The sequence below is a fragment of the Lasioglossum baleicum genome, chromosome 10 (assembly GCF_051020765.1).
Source record: "Lasioglossum baleicum chromosome 10, iyLasBale1, whole genome shotgun sequence".
In the NCBI taxonomy this organism is placed as follows: domain Eukaryota; kingdom Metazoa; phylum Arthropoda; class Insecta; order Hymenoptera; family Halictidae; genus Lasioglossum; species Lasioglossum baleicum.
Window position 1 is genome coordinate 567,866 of NC_134938.1, and position 15,246 is coordinate 583,111.

Sequence of the window (15,246 nt, forward strand, 5' to 3'; positions counted from 1 at the left end):
TACGTACTTAATGAAATAAATCATATGGTTCGTTCTAAATAGACATTGTAAACATTCTTTATTATATAATAAATAAAATGAATTGTAACATGTGGGAGTTTCAGTCGTGAAGCGAAGTATGAATGCTTTCTTTTATATGTACAATTGAAAAAATTTTGAAATCTGTATGTATGTAGTACTGAGTTACATTCCAGTAAAATCAATAAATCATAATATATTTTAACACTGTTAACCCTCATACGCTTCTCAAAAATAGTTGCATAAAAGAGACTGGGATAATAAATTCACTCATTTTTCTTCTACACGATAAATTGACAAATTACGTTTTATTTGTAACGTTATATTTTAAAGAAATACAACTCACAACATAGACATAAAGGGATCAATAATTACATAGTATGTGAAATAAGTAAATGGGTGAATTTTACGCGGCAATAACCTAAAACCTGCGAAATGTCATGCCATTGTTGCGTCCCCATCGCGCACGCGCAACGTGTCTCCCATTTGCCTCACTCAATCCCCGTCGCACACGCGCAACGTGTCACATATTACTCTGGTCATCAGAGAGGGGGTACCTCATATCGGCGTGATTCCCCTCATCTGGCAGCACTGCTCGTGCATCACAATTTCCTGAGATGATTTCGGTATTGCCAAATAGAGCGATTTCGCGCGGCCATTTCACGTTTTTTTACATAGGAAAAATGCATTCTCCGTACCCGCGCGTAAGAATCCACCCCTCCAGGAGGGGGCGAAACTTACCAGAGGACTGGGTTTTTACCTTTTACCTACACACACAGAGAGAGAACAGGCCTGATCAGGCCTGATCCGACAGTGGACAGTGTCCAACAGTGTCGCCCAGTGTGTCCAGCAGTTGCCAGCAGTGTCCAGACAGGGGTAATCGAAAAGGAATCGGGGGGAATACAAGTACCCCCTCTCTGATGACCAGTAATATGTGACATGTGACCACGGACCTATGTGACACGTTGCGCAACAAGAATCAACAAGAATAGAGTGAGGCAGAGGCACGGACAGAGGGGACTGAACTGGACTGAACGGTGTATGTAATAGGATAGTGGAAGGGGATAAGGTGGAGAGCCTGGAGGCTGGAGGGGGAAATCAAGTTGAAACTTGAAACCATCTTCATTGATCTTCATTCTGACCACACGGTGTCGCCAGACGCCAGACTGAGAAAATCGAGGGGAATTAAGTACCCCTTCTCTGATGACCGGTCCAGTCTACGGCGAGAACGAAACCCCACATGGCGATTGGTTTACTCCAATAGCTCGTCTCTGTGACTGTGACATGTATCAATTATTTTTTTAAGAAATACTTGCTCAGTTAAAATGATAGATTTAATCTCGTCGAGAAACAACGTCTTCATTTGGAGCGCGGAAGGTAATCCTCTTTGTTTTTTTGAGAACATAATATTGCAAATATTCATTGTTTTTTAGACTGGTTGAACCTTAGAAAACATCATAGGATTGTCGGTGAATTGATAGGTTGCTTACCGAAAAAACCTAGGCAAGATATACTATCTGGTCTTCCGTTACTTTTACAATCAGAAGAAGTATCTCTTCTGCTAGAGAAGAACATAGCGCAGCTTATCCACTATCCGTGTCTTCAGAAACCACCGAACGACTCGTTGAAAGAAGCTTTTGAGAAATATAGAGACGCTTTATTCGTTGAGCAAGAGGAATGTTTGAGGAATGAGAGGAAGAAACAGGTTTCCAAAATGATCTTTCTGTTATCTTTATTATACAAATTCTTTATCGTGTATCTTTTATAGGTAATCAGTGTGATGGACAAGATTGTGGAGGGAAAGAAACGGAAGATACTTGGGATAGAAACGAGGAAGAAGAAAGCGAAGAAACCGTTAGATCCGAAAGTGCAAGAAGCTCTCAATAACATTGAAATAAATAGACAAGAACTGTTGGAGGAGGAAATGGCAAAAATACCTAAACTAGATAAGACTGAAGCTTTAATTCAAACTCATACAGGTATCTATTCTGCAAAGGAAAATTAAAACATTTATTTTATTAAATATCATTTCTGCTTACTATGTGCATAAACATCCTACCAGAGGAACAGTATTATAACAATACATGTTCTTCTAGGAAAGTTTGCTTCTTAAACGAATGAAATATATATATTCTTAGTATACCCATGGGCAAATAAAGACGAAGTTGAAACAGTGGAGTGGAAGTATCCTAGCAATCCTAAAGAACAACTTAGATATAATACATATAAGGATCTTTGGGAGAGAGGATACTTCATAACAAGCGGGGAAAAGTTTGGAGGTGATTTCTTGGTATATCCTGGTATGTAATTACATAGAGTTTATTAATTCGATTTTGTTACAAACATTTCAAGTTCCCAATGTTCCAGGTGACCCTATAATGTTTCACTCGCAATTCATAGTCCACTGCAGGGACAGAAACGAAGAAATTCCAATAACTGAACTATCAGCTCAATGCCGCATCGCGTGGCACGTTCGGAAAACGCGTGTATACGCATTCTTCTCTAAAGATCAAACTGATATTGTATATGAATCGTTTCAGTGGGCAGAAAGTAAAGTACTTGAGAATCGATAGCATCAGGATTTGTAGAATTTTGTACAAGAAATAGAATGAAAGCTTTATCGTTTTTATATTACTATGTATTCGCACCTTTACTTCAAACAGTGTCGATTACCACAAATTGATTGTGTTGTTTCCTGGGAATAACATTAAAATGTTTCTTATATATAACACTATTCTCTCTACCTGCATAGTTCATTATAGCCCAGCCGTGGGTGTTATTCGGATTAATTTTTTCGCATGTAACCATTACTTTTCCAGCTTCTAAAGCGAATAGTGTCCCGTTTCTACCCATGCCAACCTATAACGGAAATCGTACATGAATTCTTATAGTTTAAGGAAGATGCTGGTAGTACTTTCTTGATGTAAATGCAGTGGGACTTACGTATAGTCCTGGATGGAACCTGGGCCTAAGTTGAGTGACTAGTATCTGACCCTTCTGGACGAACCATCCATCCTGAGCCTTCCATCCTCTATGTTTCGGTCTCGGATGGCCAGGTTTAATTCTCGTACTAGTACCAGATTTCTTTGACGCATACCTTACGCATGCTGTTGATTATTTCTTGTATTAAAATCGATTAACTAAAGAAAATACATTATGAAAATGTCTACAAACCTAAATTAGTGGTAGCAGTGTTTACAAAAGGCTTTGTGATCTGCAAAGCATTGTTAAACAGGTGTGTTAAGAGAGACATATCTGAAAATACAAATTATGTTTGTTTACTTGGGTGCAACATAACCTATCGTAAAAGAATTTGTAATGCCATTTTGAAAAAAGTTATTTAATGTTTACGATCATGACCATGTACGTTTTATGCAACTTAAAATAAATCATCGATAAGGATTTCAATCGATATGTACTTTTGTTACATTCGAATGCGAAGGATAAAGGTTACCTAACCAAACTTCAGCGGGAAGTCAACTTTGGTTAACGATGCTATCACCTTCTTGCGGTGTTTGTTATTACTAACTGTGTAATGCGTGGAAATTAAAAATGTTACGCAAAAGTTACGTAAAAATTGTTACGCATCCTTATGAATACAGAAATAAAAAATTTGCAATGTGATAATAAAATACCATATGTAGCCGAATTTCAAGAATCTCGAATCAAATGGAATCTTATTTTCTGCGGTAGTAGCCTGTTTAGATCTGAAATAAATTCAAATCGTATTTTATGTCCTATTGGTTTCTGAAAATTTTCAAAAGCGATAATTGCATAAAGATCCGCTGTTTAGTAACGAGTATATGTACAAATTCCTTTTAAATTCAATCACATACAAATTATGCAAGCAATCGAAAGAAATCCGATGAAATTTTCTAGCTCACCCTGTATATGGCCACACAGGCCATATGAGCAACCAAACAGAGGGAGGAGGTACGCGTGTCATTGGCCGCTCGATAAGTAATCGCTTCCTAGAGAAGCCCACACTACATATAGGATAGTTATATAGCACAGCTACTTATCGAGCGGTTGATGTATCTAACAATCATTGAAACACCGAATACACAATGTATTTAGAATAACATTAATCGAATATCTTAAGCAGAACATACCAAAGAAATATTCTATTAATAAACACAATCCTGATAAGCAGTAAGGGAAAAATGGAATTAAACAAGCCAAGTACGAGTAAAGCGAATGCGAATAAACAGAAAATATGTAGAAATTTGACGCTGCAACAAAAATTGGAGGCAGTGAAAAAGAAGGATGCGGGTGTTCCAACGAGTAAAATAGCAGTAGAGTATAATGTCAACGATAGCGCTGTGAGAAGGTGGGTTCGCGATAGGGAGAAACTAGAAAAGTACAGTATCTCCTCCAAATCGAAGCGTGTACGTTTGTCTCCCGTTGAGAAAGTGAACGTAGCGTTAACTGCTTGGTATCAGGATGAAAAGAAAAAGAACAACATGATTACAGTGATACAAGTGAAAGGTATTGCATCTTGAAAATCTTCTTATTGAATAGTTTCGATGTAACTATAGAATTCATTTTTTCAGCAAAGGCTCTGGAATTGTTTAAACAATTCGGCGACACAGGAACGTTTAAAGCGAGCGATGGATGGTTGAGAACATGGAAGCAGAGGAACGGCATTCGTTTCATGACAAACTGCGAGGACCAATTGTCTGTCAACACCGAAACAGCTAACAAGTTTAAGAACGAGATTTTAGAATTAGTAGAAACGGAACAGCTAACGTTAAATCAAATATTTAACGTCAACGACACTGGGCTTTATTTCAAAATGATGCCTAATGGATCTCTAGAACATTCAGCTCCAAGCTGTAAACAGATCGAGGATAGATTGACTGTAATGGCCTGCTGCAATACGAGTGGCTCGTTGAAAATGCCATTGCTAGTTGTTGGGGAACATGAATCATCGAAAGCACTGAAGAATTGTTCTGTGTCCTATACAAGCCAGAAGAATGCTTGGATGAGCGACACCATTTTCGAGAAATGGTTTAAAGAACAATTTGTACCTTGTGTCCGTAATTTCTTGAGATCGAAAAACTTACCAGAGAAAGCTATCTTATTGGTGGGTAACGCTAGGACACATCCTTCAACAAACATTTTATCTGTTGACGGAATTAAAGCTATATTCTTCCCACCTAATGTAACGTCAATCATTCAACCTCTTGTTATAGAGGCAGTGAAAAGGAGATATAAAACGAAACTGTTAGCATTCGTGATAAATGCTCAAGCCAATGGAATGGAGTATAACGAAGCAATAAATTCGCTCGATATTAAAAACGCTATCGACTTGATAGGCAACGCTTGGAACGATATAGCGGAACAGACAATTTCTAACTGTTGGAAAGAATTATTAAACATGCCGCTCGAACAAGACAACAGTTTGGACAGTATCACCTCCAAGTACATTCATCAAATGTGTAAAAAGATTCCATGCCATAAAAACGTTACTATAGATCAGATTAACGAATGGATTCACGCTGATTGCCTACCAAGTCTAACCGATGGAGAGATTATTGAGATTAAAGAAGAACCCTACAAAGACGAGACCGGTGAATGAATATTTAATTACTAGTCTTTATAAAGTATAGTCTGTCCATTACTATTTAAAAATGTTTGTTCTACAGATTATTATACTGAGAAGGATCATCTGAAGGAAGAGGAAGTTTCACCTGCGAAAGCTTTGGATAGTTTGGTCTATGTCATCTCATTCTTTGAGAAGACTGGGAAAATCTCGCTTTTCGAAATGAGAATGCTGAAGAAAGTGAGAAGCAGATTGTTGAAGATTAAAAATAATATTTAATGTAAGATAGCATTTACTGTAAGATAATATTTATTGACTTCGACGACAAATCATATGTTTTGTAATACATAAATAAAATGATTGAACTTCACTGTCACATGAAAGCGTGCCCATGTAATCGTCAGCCCGTCAGCCATTCAGGTGCATTCAGGGCGCAGGAATTCTTCCGCTCGATATGCACTTGTATGCACTGCATCATATTGCAATTTAGTGCGAAATTTAAACGCATGCACAAACACAGCAGAATTATCAATTATATTTGATATAATCATTAAAAATCTATAAGCTTTTAAATTTAAATCATCAAAAACTTACGAAAGTTCATCGAAGTTTAAATATACATATAGTCGGTGTCGGAAGTCGGAGTCCTTCCCTTGCGAGTTACTTTATCTATTTATATATATATGTATGTATGTACATGTATAAATAATATGTACATCGACAAAATAGTGATTTGTAATCTTTGATAATTAAACAATAAAGCTCAAATTGTAATTCTTTCACCCTCAATTTTCATTTTCCATATCCCGCACGTATTTACAATAAAATTCGAAAACACTGTGGCAATGTTCCACGATCAAACATAACCATGTATATAAGGTCTGTCTCATGAGAGAAGGGACTTGGGTAACGACCAGTTTGCGTCGTTCGCTGCGCAGGTTCGCCCTGATTGGTAGAACTCCCAATGCACAACGAGCATGAGCCAACGAGTGGAGTTGGAAGGCTCGCAGCAAGGCGCTGCGATCAGTCGAGCTGCGCAGAACGAGTCCCTTCTCTCATGAGACATTAGTTCGCATTTTAAAGCGGTTGTTATGCACGAAAAAGCAGCGAATTTGTTAATTTTCTAAATGACAACGCAACCGATATGTTGATTTCTAATGTAAGAATATTTCGATCGAAACAATTCGTATGCTCGTTTAAGGAATTAAGGAAAGTATTAACGTTAAACGTTAAAAGAAAACTACATAGTAAAGAACCTCCTGATCAATTATCGCAAAGTGGACCATGGAACGTATTATTTTTTGGCACAAACGGATTTGCGGTAGAGAGTTTAAAGGCCTTATATAAAAAATAGTAAGAAATGTTTATTATTCATATGATTTTCAATTCTCTTATTGCTTTATTGTTAACAGTTACTATTCGTTCGTTATTAGCGATTCCAAGATCGTGCAACGTTTGGAGGTGGTTACGCTGAATACGGTGAAAGAGAATGCAGTTATAAAATTCGCGCAAGAAAAAGAACTTGCTATAAACTATTGGCCACTTGAGAACGCTATACACCACTTCCACATTGGAATAGTTGTTTCGTTTGGTCACCTGATTCCATCCAAGATCATCAAATCTTTCCCACTGTAAGCTATTTTATAACAATCAGTATATTGTTATGTTAATATATCTTCTGTTATTAACATTGTTGCAGTGGTATGCTGAATGTTCATGGCAGCTTGTTACCAAGATGGAGAGGAGCAGCGCCGATAATTTATTCATTAATGAACGACGATGATCAAACAGGTGTAACGATAATGAGGATAAAGCCAAAGAAGTAAGCATTATTTTTCTATATGTTATAATTAGACTAAACTTAGAATTATTGTATTGTAATAAATTGTAATTTCAGATTCGACATAGGTGAAATAATTGTACAGAAAGAAGTCAATATAGGCGAGCATGAAACACTACCTGAGTTGCATGATAAATTAGCAAAACTCGGAGCGAATCTATTAGAAAAGACTTTCGAAGATCTACCAGGTGCATTACGATCCGCGAAGCCCCAAAATGAAGCCAATGCGACATATGGTGAATATAAGTTTCATGCCTCTAATTGGTTCTGATAGTGGAGGAAACATAATAGAACTAATTAATTGCATTGCACTATTTAGCCCCGAAGATAACATCGAAGATAGCTACTGTGAAATGGGATGAAATGTTTGCAACAAATATTTATAATTTACACCGTGCTCTTGTAGGATTGTATCCGTTAAGTACAAGATTAGGAAATAAGACAGTAAAATTGTATGATATAATGATCACTGATAAATCAACTGCCGAAAGATTGATAGAACAACCACCAGGTAAATGTATAATATTGTGCATGAATTTTTTTTTTAAATATTAATTAAATGTTAATTATATCTTTGTAGGAATGGTAACGTACGATAAAGTAAGCAACAAATTAATTGTAAAGTGTAAAGGAGCAGGCTGCATTTCTGTAAAAAGCATAGGTGTTCAAGGTAAATCTGTTATGACCGCGCGTGACTTCAACAACGGTTTTATAATTGGTAAAAATGAAACGAACATTTTGTTTTCTTGATGAATTCATTTTAAAATTCAGCAATGAAACGTACATGAAACAGTTGTCACACAAGAAAGGAGAAGGATTTTGTGCTTTATAAATAATGTAACATTTAAGTTATGTAATAAATGTAATTACGTTTTAAGTGGAATGTATAAAGAACTTATACGATCGTTTTCTACAAATATAGAGTTTCGTTCTCATAATTTGTTTCTTGCCTTCGTAAATATACGCCCAAAGAAACTATATCGAAATCAAGCATAAAAAAATCAATTGATAATAAATAGTTGAAGCTTTATTAACAGAAGACAGAAGTTCTAAACCAGATGTAAAAATAAAATTTACAGTATGTGTTTGTCAAGAAAACTTTGTTTAATTAGAGGAGAAATTGTATCTATATTCTGTATATTTTACAAAAACCATAATGACATTCAATGTCTTAATTTATTTAAACGTAGAATTATAGCTGCAGACATAAAATTGTTGATATTAAGTCTCAGTTTCAGAGGCCTGAAATAAAAGAAATATTTTTACTATTACAGAGTTTTAGTTTTATTGAGTTAGTTTAGCTTTTAATATGTTCCTAGTAACACAATTTCAGATTCAAAGTTAGAATTAATCCATAAATAAGTTTTCAGCTAATTTGTTACTTTGGCCTGCTTCGAAATTCTATGTAGTGTAGTTGTATTATCCGTCATTTACGAAGAATTGATCCCATTCTCTTATAAAAGTGAGATTAAAATTTTTCGTATTAATAACTAATTGCCTTTCGATATTTCGGTAAACGGAACGGTTGTGTTCGATTATTCAATAAATAAAGACGGCACGGCTCTTTACTGAAAATAATTAGTTAATGTTAGCAACTAGTTATTAATAAGATTGTTCGTTCTACGTTTACAATCATTCAGAGAACTGATGATTTACATTGTATATTTAACGATAAAGTACTTTATATTTTGTCGTTTTCGAATGCTGGGGTGAACTGCAATCGTCTAATTCTAATTCAACTTCTTTTTTACAAATTAACGATAAATTTGCCATTCCTCGTTTTGACCAAATAAAAAGTACCGTTATTCAATTGTGCAATTGGATGCATGTAATAAATTATAGTTAACTTACACTAGGATCGCAGTCTGCACAATGCCACGAATAGCCTCTTCGTTTCGGTGATTTTTTAACTGGCGGATCGAGACAGGTGAAGTGGTAGCACTTTTTACATTCATCACACCTGACATGCAACAAGTAACGATATCAAGATTTCGCAATACGTATAAGAATGCTACGGCCAGTCTCGCAATCGATGGCGGCACACTTTAAATTAAAATAACAATCAACTTCTATCTATTTCATAATTCAGGTCAAACGCAATTTTTCCAAAATGTTCATTTCTAAAAGATTATTGTGTGCCATCAATTATGAAACTGATTGTATACGCGATACGTTCGTGTTTACTAACATAACGAGATTTTGACTGGTGCCAGGCATATCACAGACATTACAATGGGTTAAAAGGTCTGTATCTTTCCCTCTCTTTCCATTTCCCGTGGAGGTCCTGCTGCTCGTGTTATTAGTAGTTGCATTCGTAGCTGCAACCGGTGCAGGAGTCGGAACTACAGGTGGAACAACAGGTGGTGGCAGTATTTTAGGCGGCGGCGGTGGTGGTGATGTGATTTCAGTGCTGGTCGACGTAGCAACGAACATTTGCGGACTCGACTCGGAGGCTATCTCACCCTCGGGTCTTGGAATCGGCTTGATCTTCTCGACGAAGTAAAATACAAATTAATCATGCGCACGAACATTTTACACTGACCCAATATACAGGATGGTTCTGGGAACTGGGACGAGGTACTGTTCTTTTTCAAGTAAAAATAGAAAAATGATAGTTCCCAGAACCACCCTGTATATTCAACGCGAGACAAAATCTGAAGACCATACTTTTATCGTTATTCTCCTATGGACTTCCGGTTGCCCCTGTCCGTCTGGATTCTCTACGTCGAGACTTTTCCTTTTATGTTTCCGTTTCCTTTGTTTCACTCCCGTAATCGGGTCGGGAGTATACCTTTTGTGCTTCTCCCTGATAAAGAAAGCAACGAATTATATATTCTACATTCTTCCGAGGAGATTAGATTACCAACCTTCTCCTTTTCTTCGCGCTCCTTTGTGATACCGATTCCGTACCATCTGCTGAAGCTACCATGTATTCAGGAGATCCTTCTCTTGCCGCTATTGTTACATTGTTAATAGGTTGTTGATTGTACACTGGTTCTCCTGACTGAACTGGAGTCGAAGATAGAGGCTGTGGTCCTACTGGCTTTATAGTCACCTGTATATCGCGATATCAATATATAAATCACTGTTTCTACAGTGCTATAAGACGGAGACGATTATAATTCAACGAATAATTACTTTCGGTGTTGTAGGCGTGTCAGGAGCAGTCACGTTTGTTACACTACTAAGGCTACCAGAAGAGTTTTTCGAAGTACTTGGCGTCGTCGGTGTTGCAGGCGCTTGCATTTCCTGCGGCGGCGTAGGTGTCGGCGTTGATGTTAAATTAGAATCGTCCTTGCAGTGTCTCAACTTCCGTGGAGCCGACGTGTCAACGCGTTCTATCTCTGATCCGGAAGATTCCTTGTCGCATTCGGAACATTGCCTGTTTTACGAAAAATTATAAGCTCAATGTAAAAAGCTTGTAGAGCTAAGATGAGTGTAGAAGAATACGCATGTACGTACCATCCCATAAGCTTTGTTTTCTTCGGCATACGCGATAGAGGCGGACTAAGACAAGATAAATGGTAATGAAGATGGCACGTGTCGCATTTCGCAAGAAGATGCTGGTTGGTGGACCTTCTGCATATTCCACACTGATGCCTCAACGTCAGTTCACCTTTGTGATTTTGATCTTGCGCCTGACTACTTAACACTCTACCTTCGCGTATACCTTCCACCCCTTTGCCAACCGGCAGAGGAAAGCCTACACCCATTTTCAACGCGGCCGCGGTTGGCACACCTAATCCCGTACCTATAAGAATTTATAATAAATTTCGTAAACCTGATTTGCCAACTTATAATTCACGTTTTACCTAAAGTTGGTGCTATTCTTGGCTTCGACAAGTCAGCTATCTGCGGCAAAGGTTTCCCGTAGCCGCTGTTCTGGAGCACCTGATGATACATTTCGATCTTTTCTTTTAACGTTAAATTCACACGGATCTGTTCCTCATTGTCTTTCATCACCTCGTCGTACTTTCTGTCTAGCCTCTGTTGTTCGTTTAATAATTGCGAGTTAACGTCCAGGAGCTCCTGCAACCTTCGTTTCATAGACGTTACTCGTAAATTGCGATCTAGATAGTAACCGATAAATTCCACGCTGAAAGCGGGCGGTATGTGCCACTTTTTTCTAACATCGACTAACGCTACGAGTTGTGCTTCCTGGGCTTCTAACGCGGCCGTGTCAACGCCCATGAGCTCTGCTTTTCGTGCTAGTTGTCGACAAGCAGAGGCTGACGTGGTTAATAATCGAGGCATCTTCTGGGTTGGTACTGAAAATTAGGAGAATATAATATTTGATATATTTGCCGTGTTTCACGCGGACAACGTACCCCATGGCGGTGGCCGGGACGCTTTGTGAGCTAAATATTTATGTCTGTGTTTCGCTAATTTCCTTTGAATTCTACGTTGTTCTTCGGTATCTAAGTGATTAGGTTGTTTCAACAGCTGGTGTCGGTACTGAGCTCGTAACTGTAACGCTAACCAGTTGCGTCTACGTCTACGAACGAGAGTTTTATCGGAATGAAGTTTGCAATGTGCGTAGAAAGGATCAGCCTGGTCAACTTCTTCGCTATGAGCTTCCGACAGCAGACCTTCTCTTTGCGCACTGTGGAATATAGTATTGTTAGTCACCCGCCGAAGTAATTGAAATCGTGTACAGCGACTCGTCGTACCATGTAACATGAAAATACGTATGACACATTCCTGCGTCGCATTCTATGCATACTCCAGTACGAGCATAACGCGCATCCTCGCATAATGAACACTGTTTCGCTCCCCATTTGCTATAAGCCATCTCGAAGAGCGTTACGCTTGATAAACGATCGACCTGGCGTAATTACAACACACATATAAGCATGAATATTGTAAGACATCGTTGTTTTATGTATAATAGAAATAAAAACCTTCCATACTTCTCCAAAAGCAACACCAGGTACATAAAGTGCACATACTAAATGGACCCATTTGCCTACATCAGTCTCTTTGAAAATGCCACCTTTGTTCGGACAAAGTTCGCAGGAAGGATCCTCGATGCCTGCGCTGCAAGCTTCGCAGAACCATGGCGCCGATTGGCATAAAGAATCAGTACTTGAAAAACTTTCTACATCGGACACACCATAACATCCTGGAACAGATTGTGTGCAATGTCATAAGCGCTCTCGATCGAATAACAGGTTGTAATTCATTATAAGGGGGCAGTCTCGTTTCTTTTTCGGTAGTCAAACGTGCTAGATTAAAGATCAATTTAGGCCACAGTCGCCCTCAAAAGTCCTATTTTCACGTTTACAAGGCGTAATCTGTATTATTCGAAAGTAAACGTAAAAATTGAACTTTCGAGGGCGACTGCAGCCTAGATTAATCCTTTATATAGCGCTTTTGACTACTAAAACAATTCTGGAAATGAGTCCACCCCTTAATCCGCATCCTTACCTTCATGCACACTGACACCGCATCCGTCGCATTCAACAATTTCATTAATATCATCACTCCTATCTCCTAAGCAACCACAGCAAATTAACATTTTGTTTAATTTGTCTTCTAGAGGTCCACCCTTCATCGCTTGCTGGCGAGCTTGTTCGATAACATCCCCCACTGTCAAGTTTGGATTCTCTTTCCTATTGAGCAGCGGATCCTCCAAAGAATCGTCGGATTCTTCGGACGCGTCTTCATCTTCTATAAATATATAACAATATAAAACAGTCGATTAATTTTAGGAATGTATTAGCCACAATGTTATCATACCTTTTCCAATGTCATTAGAGTCTTCGGAATCATCGTCAGATTCCTCGCAGTGATCCTCGATCCTGAAGTCACTGTCATCGGAACTATCTCCTAAATCAAATTCGAGCAACGGTGCTGTTCCAATCGGCTTGACTCTCCTCTTCTTTGGATCCCTCTCGACTGAAAAAATAATGCAAATTAGAGTTTGTTGGTCCGTGAATTACGATAACAATTCTGATGATAATGTATCACAATAATAATTCGAAATATTCGAAACATTTTCGAATATGCAATGCACTCGCTCGATCGAGCGCATATCCAGGAGACTATACAGAAATCTAATGCTAGGTTATGTAAGTGTTTCATTTACAATGAATACGTACAGAAGCTTGTCATATTAGCCTTGTACTGACAGTTTTATTTAATTTCGATTAGGTTATTCTCTATTGTTTGAACAGCTTCCTCTTGATTTTTTTTCCGTCACCAGTTCTGACACTTCGTGTATATACTATATAGATTTTGAATGTCTCCCACTACTCATTGAAGTCAACGAGTCGTTGCTTCATAAAATACTGACATACGCGTAAGATACGATGCCGGCTACATGAATTAGGTTAATTTTACATATCCTGTATTTATCGGATTTTTACACGCGTCAATTAAAAGGTTCGTCAACCGATCGAGCGGTTTTTCAATTAATCCGGTCGAGAGCCGAATTAATATTCGGATTGTTTACCGACTAATTATGCACACGCTCGAGACGCAGGATATTGCGATAAGAATTTATATTTTTTAATATAATTTTAGTGAATCATCGCGTTCTCTCTCTTGCAAAATCTAACGCGTGAGTGGAATATCCTTCCATATTTTACGATTTTATTTTATAGTAGTAGCAGTTTATTTACTTTTGGAAAAAATTTATATGTTTAATGTTGTTTAACTTGAATATTTATTTGTACATGTTAGAGATAAATGTAGCGTTATTTCAAAATAAAATACATCTTACTTACTCATTGTTTTGTATAAAAATCCTACATCATCGTCCTGAGACATTTTTCACACGTACATAAAGATTTTCTTTATAGTTCACAACATAAAATCTCTCTTCGATATGCTCCTTTAAATATATTACACTTATATTTAATCTATAGAGATTAAGACGGATTCTTCTGTACACGCGTGAACGAGGCGGTATGCACACAATGTTTTTTTGTACAAATATTTATGAAACTCTAGTTATTCAAATTGATTAATTACAGAGAGTAGAATAAACTTCTTTCGCTGGTACATGTTATCCTTCTGACGCCGTCGTGTTTCTACTCGAATCAGTAACATTACGCCATATTGAATTTCTCAAAATCCTTTCGCGGGAAGTACAATCGGTATTTAAATATTTACGGAATTATATATTCCGCTCTGTCAGAGCTGGATGAAATAGTATTTCAAATGGTTAATTGTAAATGATCCTATTTATTTGAATTCGGAAAGGAAATAGGTAGAAAATGGAAGAAATTCGGACCGGAAATTAAGCAGCTGCAATCATTTAACGTAGGTAGAATTAACTAAATTTAATCCTAAAATCGCAAGAATTTGATAGATTTGTTCCCTTTGTTTCTCTAAGATTTCCTTTCTAATTTAAGTAGGCATTATGTATTATTATAGGTGTGAGGGTGGATTTCCGGGATAAAAGCATATACAGGGTGTCCCAAAATTCGTGAAAATCCCGAAAGGGGGTGGTCCCTGAGACCATTCTAAGAGACATTTTCCTTTCCACCAATGTCAACTGCGGCTTTGTTTAGGAGTTATTAACGAAAAACACGGACCAATCGGAGCGCGTCCTGGCCCGCCGCGCCGGCAAGCGAGTGTCGGTGGTACGCCGTGACATCGCAACGAACAAGAGTTTCTCGATAATGTGAATCCTCTCCGATTTCGATGAGCTTTGGATACGTTGTCCAGACCATGATTCTGAACAACATTTCTCTTTAGACTTTTTGGCGATCGGCTTTAGTTTACGAGATAATCGTAAAAAAAGAGGAGAAGCAGAAACTGATTGAATTAAAAACTCACGTATTCAGCCGTAAATCCATTTGCTGCTTCGAAATGTGTGTCACTGGGTCACTCGGTG

At 37.8% G+C, this 15,246-nt stretch overlaps 4 protein-coding genes across 14 annotated transcripts; 2 read left to right on the plus strand and 2 right to left on the minus strand.

The window, feature by feature from the left end:
• Positions 1-858: 858 nt before the first annotated feature.
• Positions 859-2,749, plus strand: LOC143213054 (tRNA-splicing endonuclease subunit Sen34-like). The gene is made up of 5 exons (XM_076432526.1): positions 859-1,395; positions 1,452-1,723; positions 1,787-1,997; positions 2,157-2,318; positions 2,386-2,749. The coding sequence occupies exons 1-5, from the start codon at positions 1,344-1,346 to the stop codon at positions 2,589-2,591; spliced, it is 903 nt and encodes a 300-aa protein (XP_076288641.1). The 5' UTR covers positions 859-1,343; the 3' UTR covers positions 2,592-2,749.
• On the minus strand, positions 2,322-6,458 carry LOC143213058 (large ribosomal subunit protein bL27m-like). 8 transcript variants are annotated; one of them, XM_076432534.1, is made up of 6 exons: positions 6,158-6,458; positions 5,935-6,032; positions 3,193-3,273; positions 2,962-3,125; positions 2,667-2,877; positions 2,322-2,520 (listed from the first exon to the last, which is right to left on the minus strand). In XM_076432534.1, the coding sequence occupies exons 2-5, from the start codon at positions 5,954-5,956 to the stop codon at positions 2,674-2,676; spliced, it is 471 nt and encodes a 156-aa protein (XP_076288649.1). In that variant the 5' UTR covers positions 5,957-6,032; positions 6,158-6,458; the 3' UTR covers positions 2,322-2,520; positions 2,667-2,673. The 8 variants fall into 8 exon arrangements, with proteins under 8 accessions (XP_076288649.1, XP_076288654.1, XP_076288650.1 ...); XM_076432539.1 differs by lacking the exon at positions 5,935-6,032 and adding an exon at positions 3,654-3,725 and having other exon boundaries at positions 2,322-2,877; positions 6,158-6,451; XM_076432535.1 differs by lacking the exon at positions 5,935-6,032 and having other exon boundaries at positions 2,322-2,877; positions 6,158-6,453.
• Positions 6,459-6,605: 147 nt separating this feature from the next.
• LOC143213050 (methionyl-tRNA formyltransferase, mitochondrial-like) lies at positions 6,606-8,341 on the plus strand. The gene is made up of 6 exons (XM_076432519.1): positions 6,606-6,916; positions 6,997-7,194; positions 7,263-7,385; positions 7,461-7,639; positions 7,723-7,914; positions 7,984-8,341. Exons 1-6 carry the CDS (start codon positions 6,708-6,710, stop codon positions 8,151-8,153), a joined length of 1,071 nt encoding a protein of 356 aa, XP_076288634.1. The 5' UTR covers positions 6,606-6,707; the 3' UTR covers positions 8,154-8,341.
• Positions 8,342-8,486: 145 nt separating this feature from the next.
• Positions 8,487-14,460, minus strand: LOC143213043 (PHD finger protein 14). Of its 4 annotated transcripts, none has more exons than XM_076432496.1 (14): positions 14,132-14,460; positions 13,143-13,301; positions 12,831-13,073; positions 12,314-12,525; positions 12,074-12,228; positions 11,732-12,006; positions 11,216-11,671; positions 10,866-11,154; positions 10,542-10,785; positions 10,271-10,458; positions 10,071-10,209; positions 9,592-9,890; positions 9,255-9,363; positions 8,487-8,645 (listed from the first exon to the last, which is right to left on the minus strand). In XM_076432496.1, the coding sequence occupies exons 1-14, from the start codon at positions 14,172-14,174 to the stop codon at positions 8,625-8,627; spliced, it is 2,832 nt and encodes a 943-aa protein (XP_076288611.1). In that variant the 5' UTR covers positions 14,175-14,460; the 3' UTR covers positions 8,487-8,624. The 4 variants fall into 4 exon arrangements, with proteins under 4 accessions (XP_076288611.1, XP_076288610.1, XP_076288612.1 ...); XM_076432495.1 differs by having other exon boundaries at positions 12,305-12,525; XM_076432497.1 differs by having other exon boundaries at positions 8,487-8,971; positions 12,305-12,525.
• Positions 14,461-15,246: the final 786 nt, after the last annotated feature.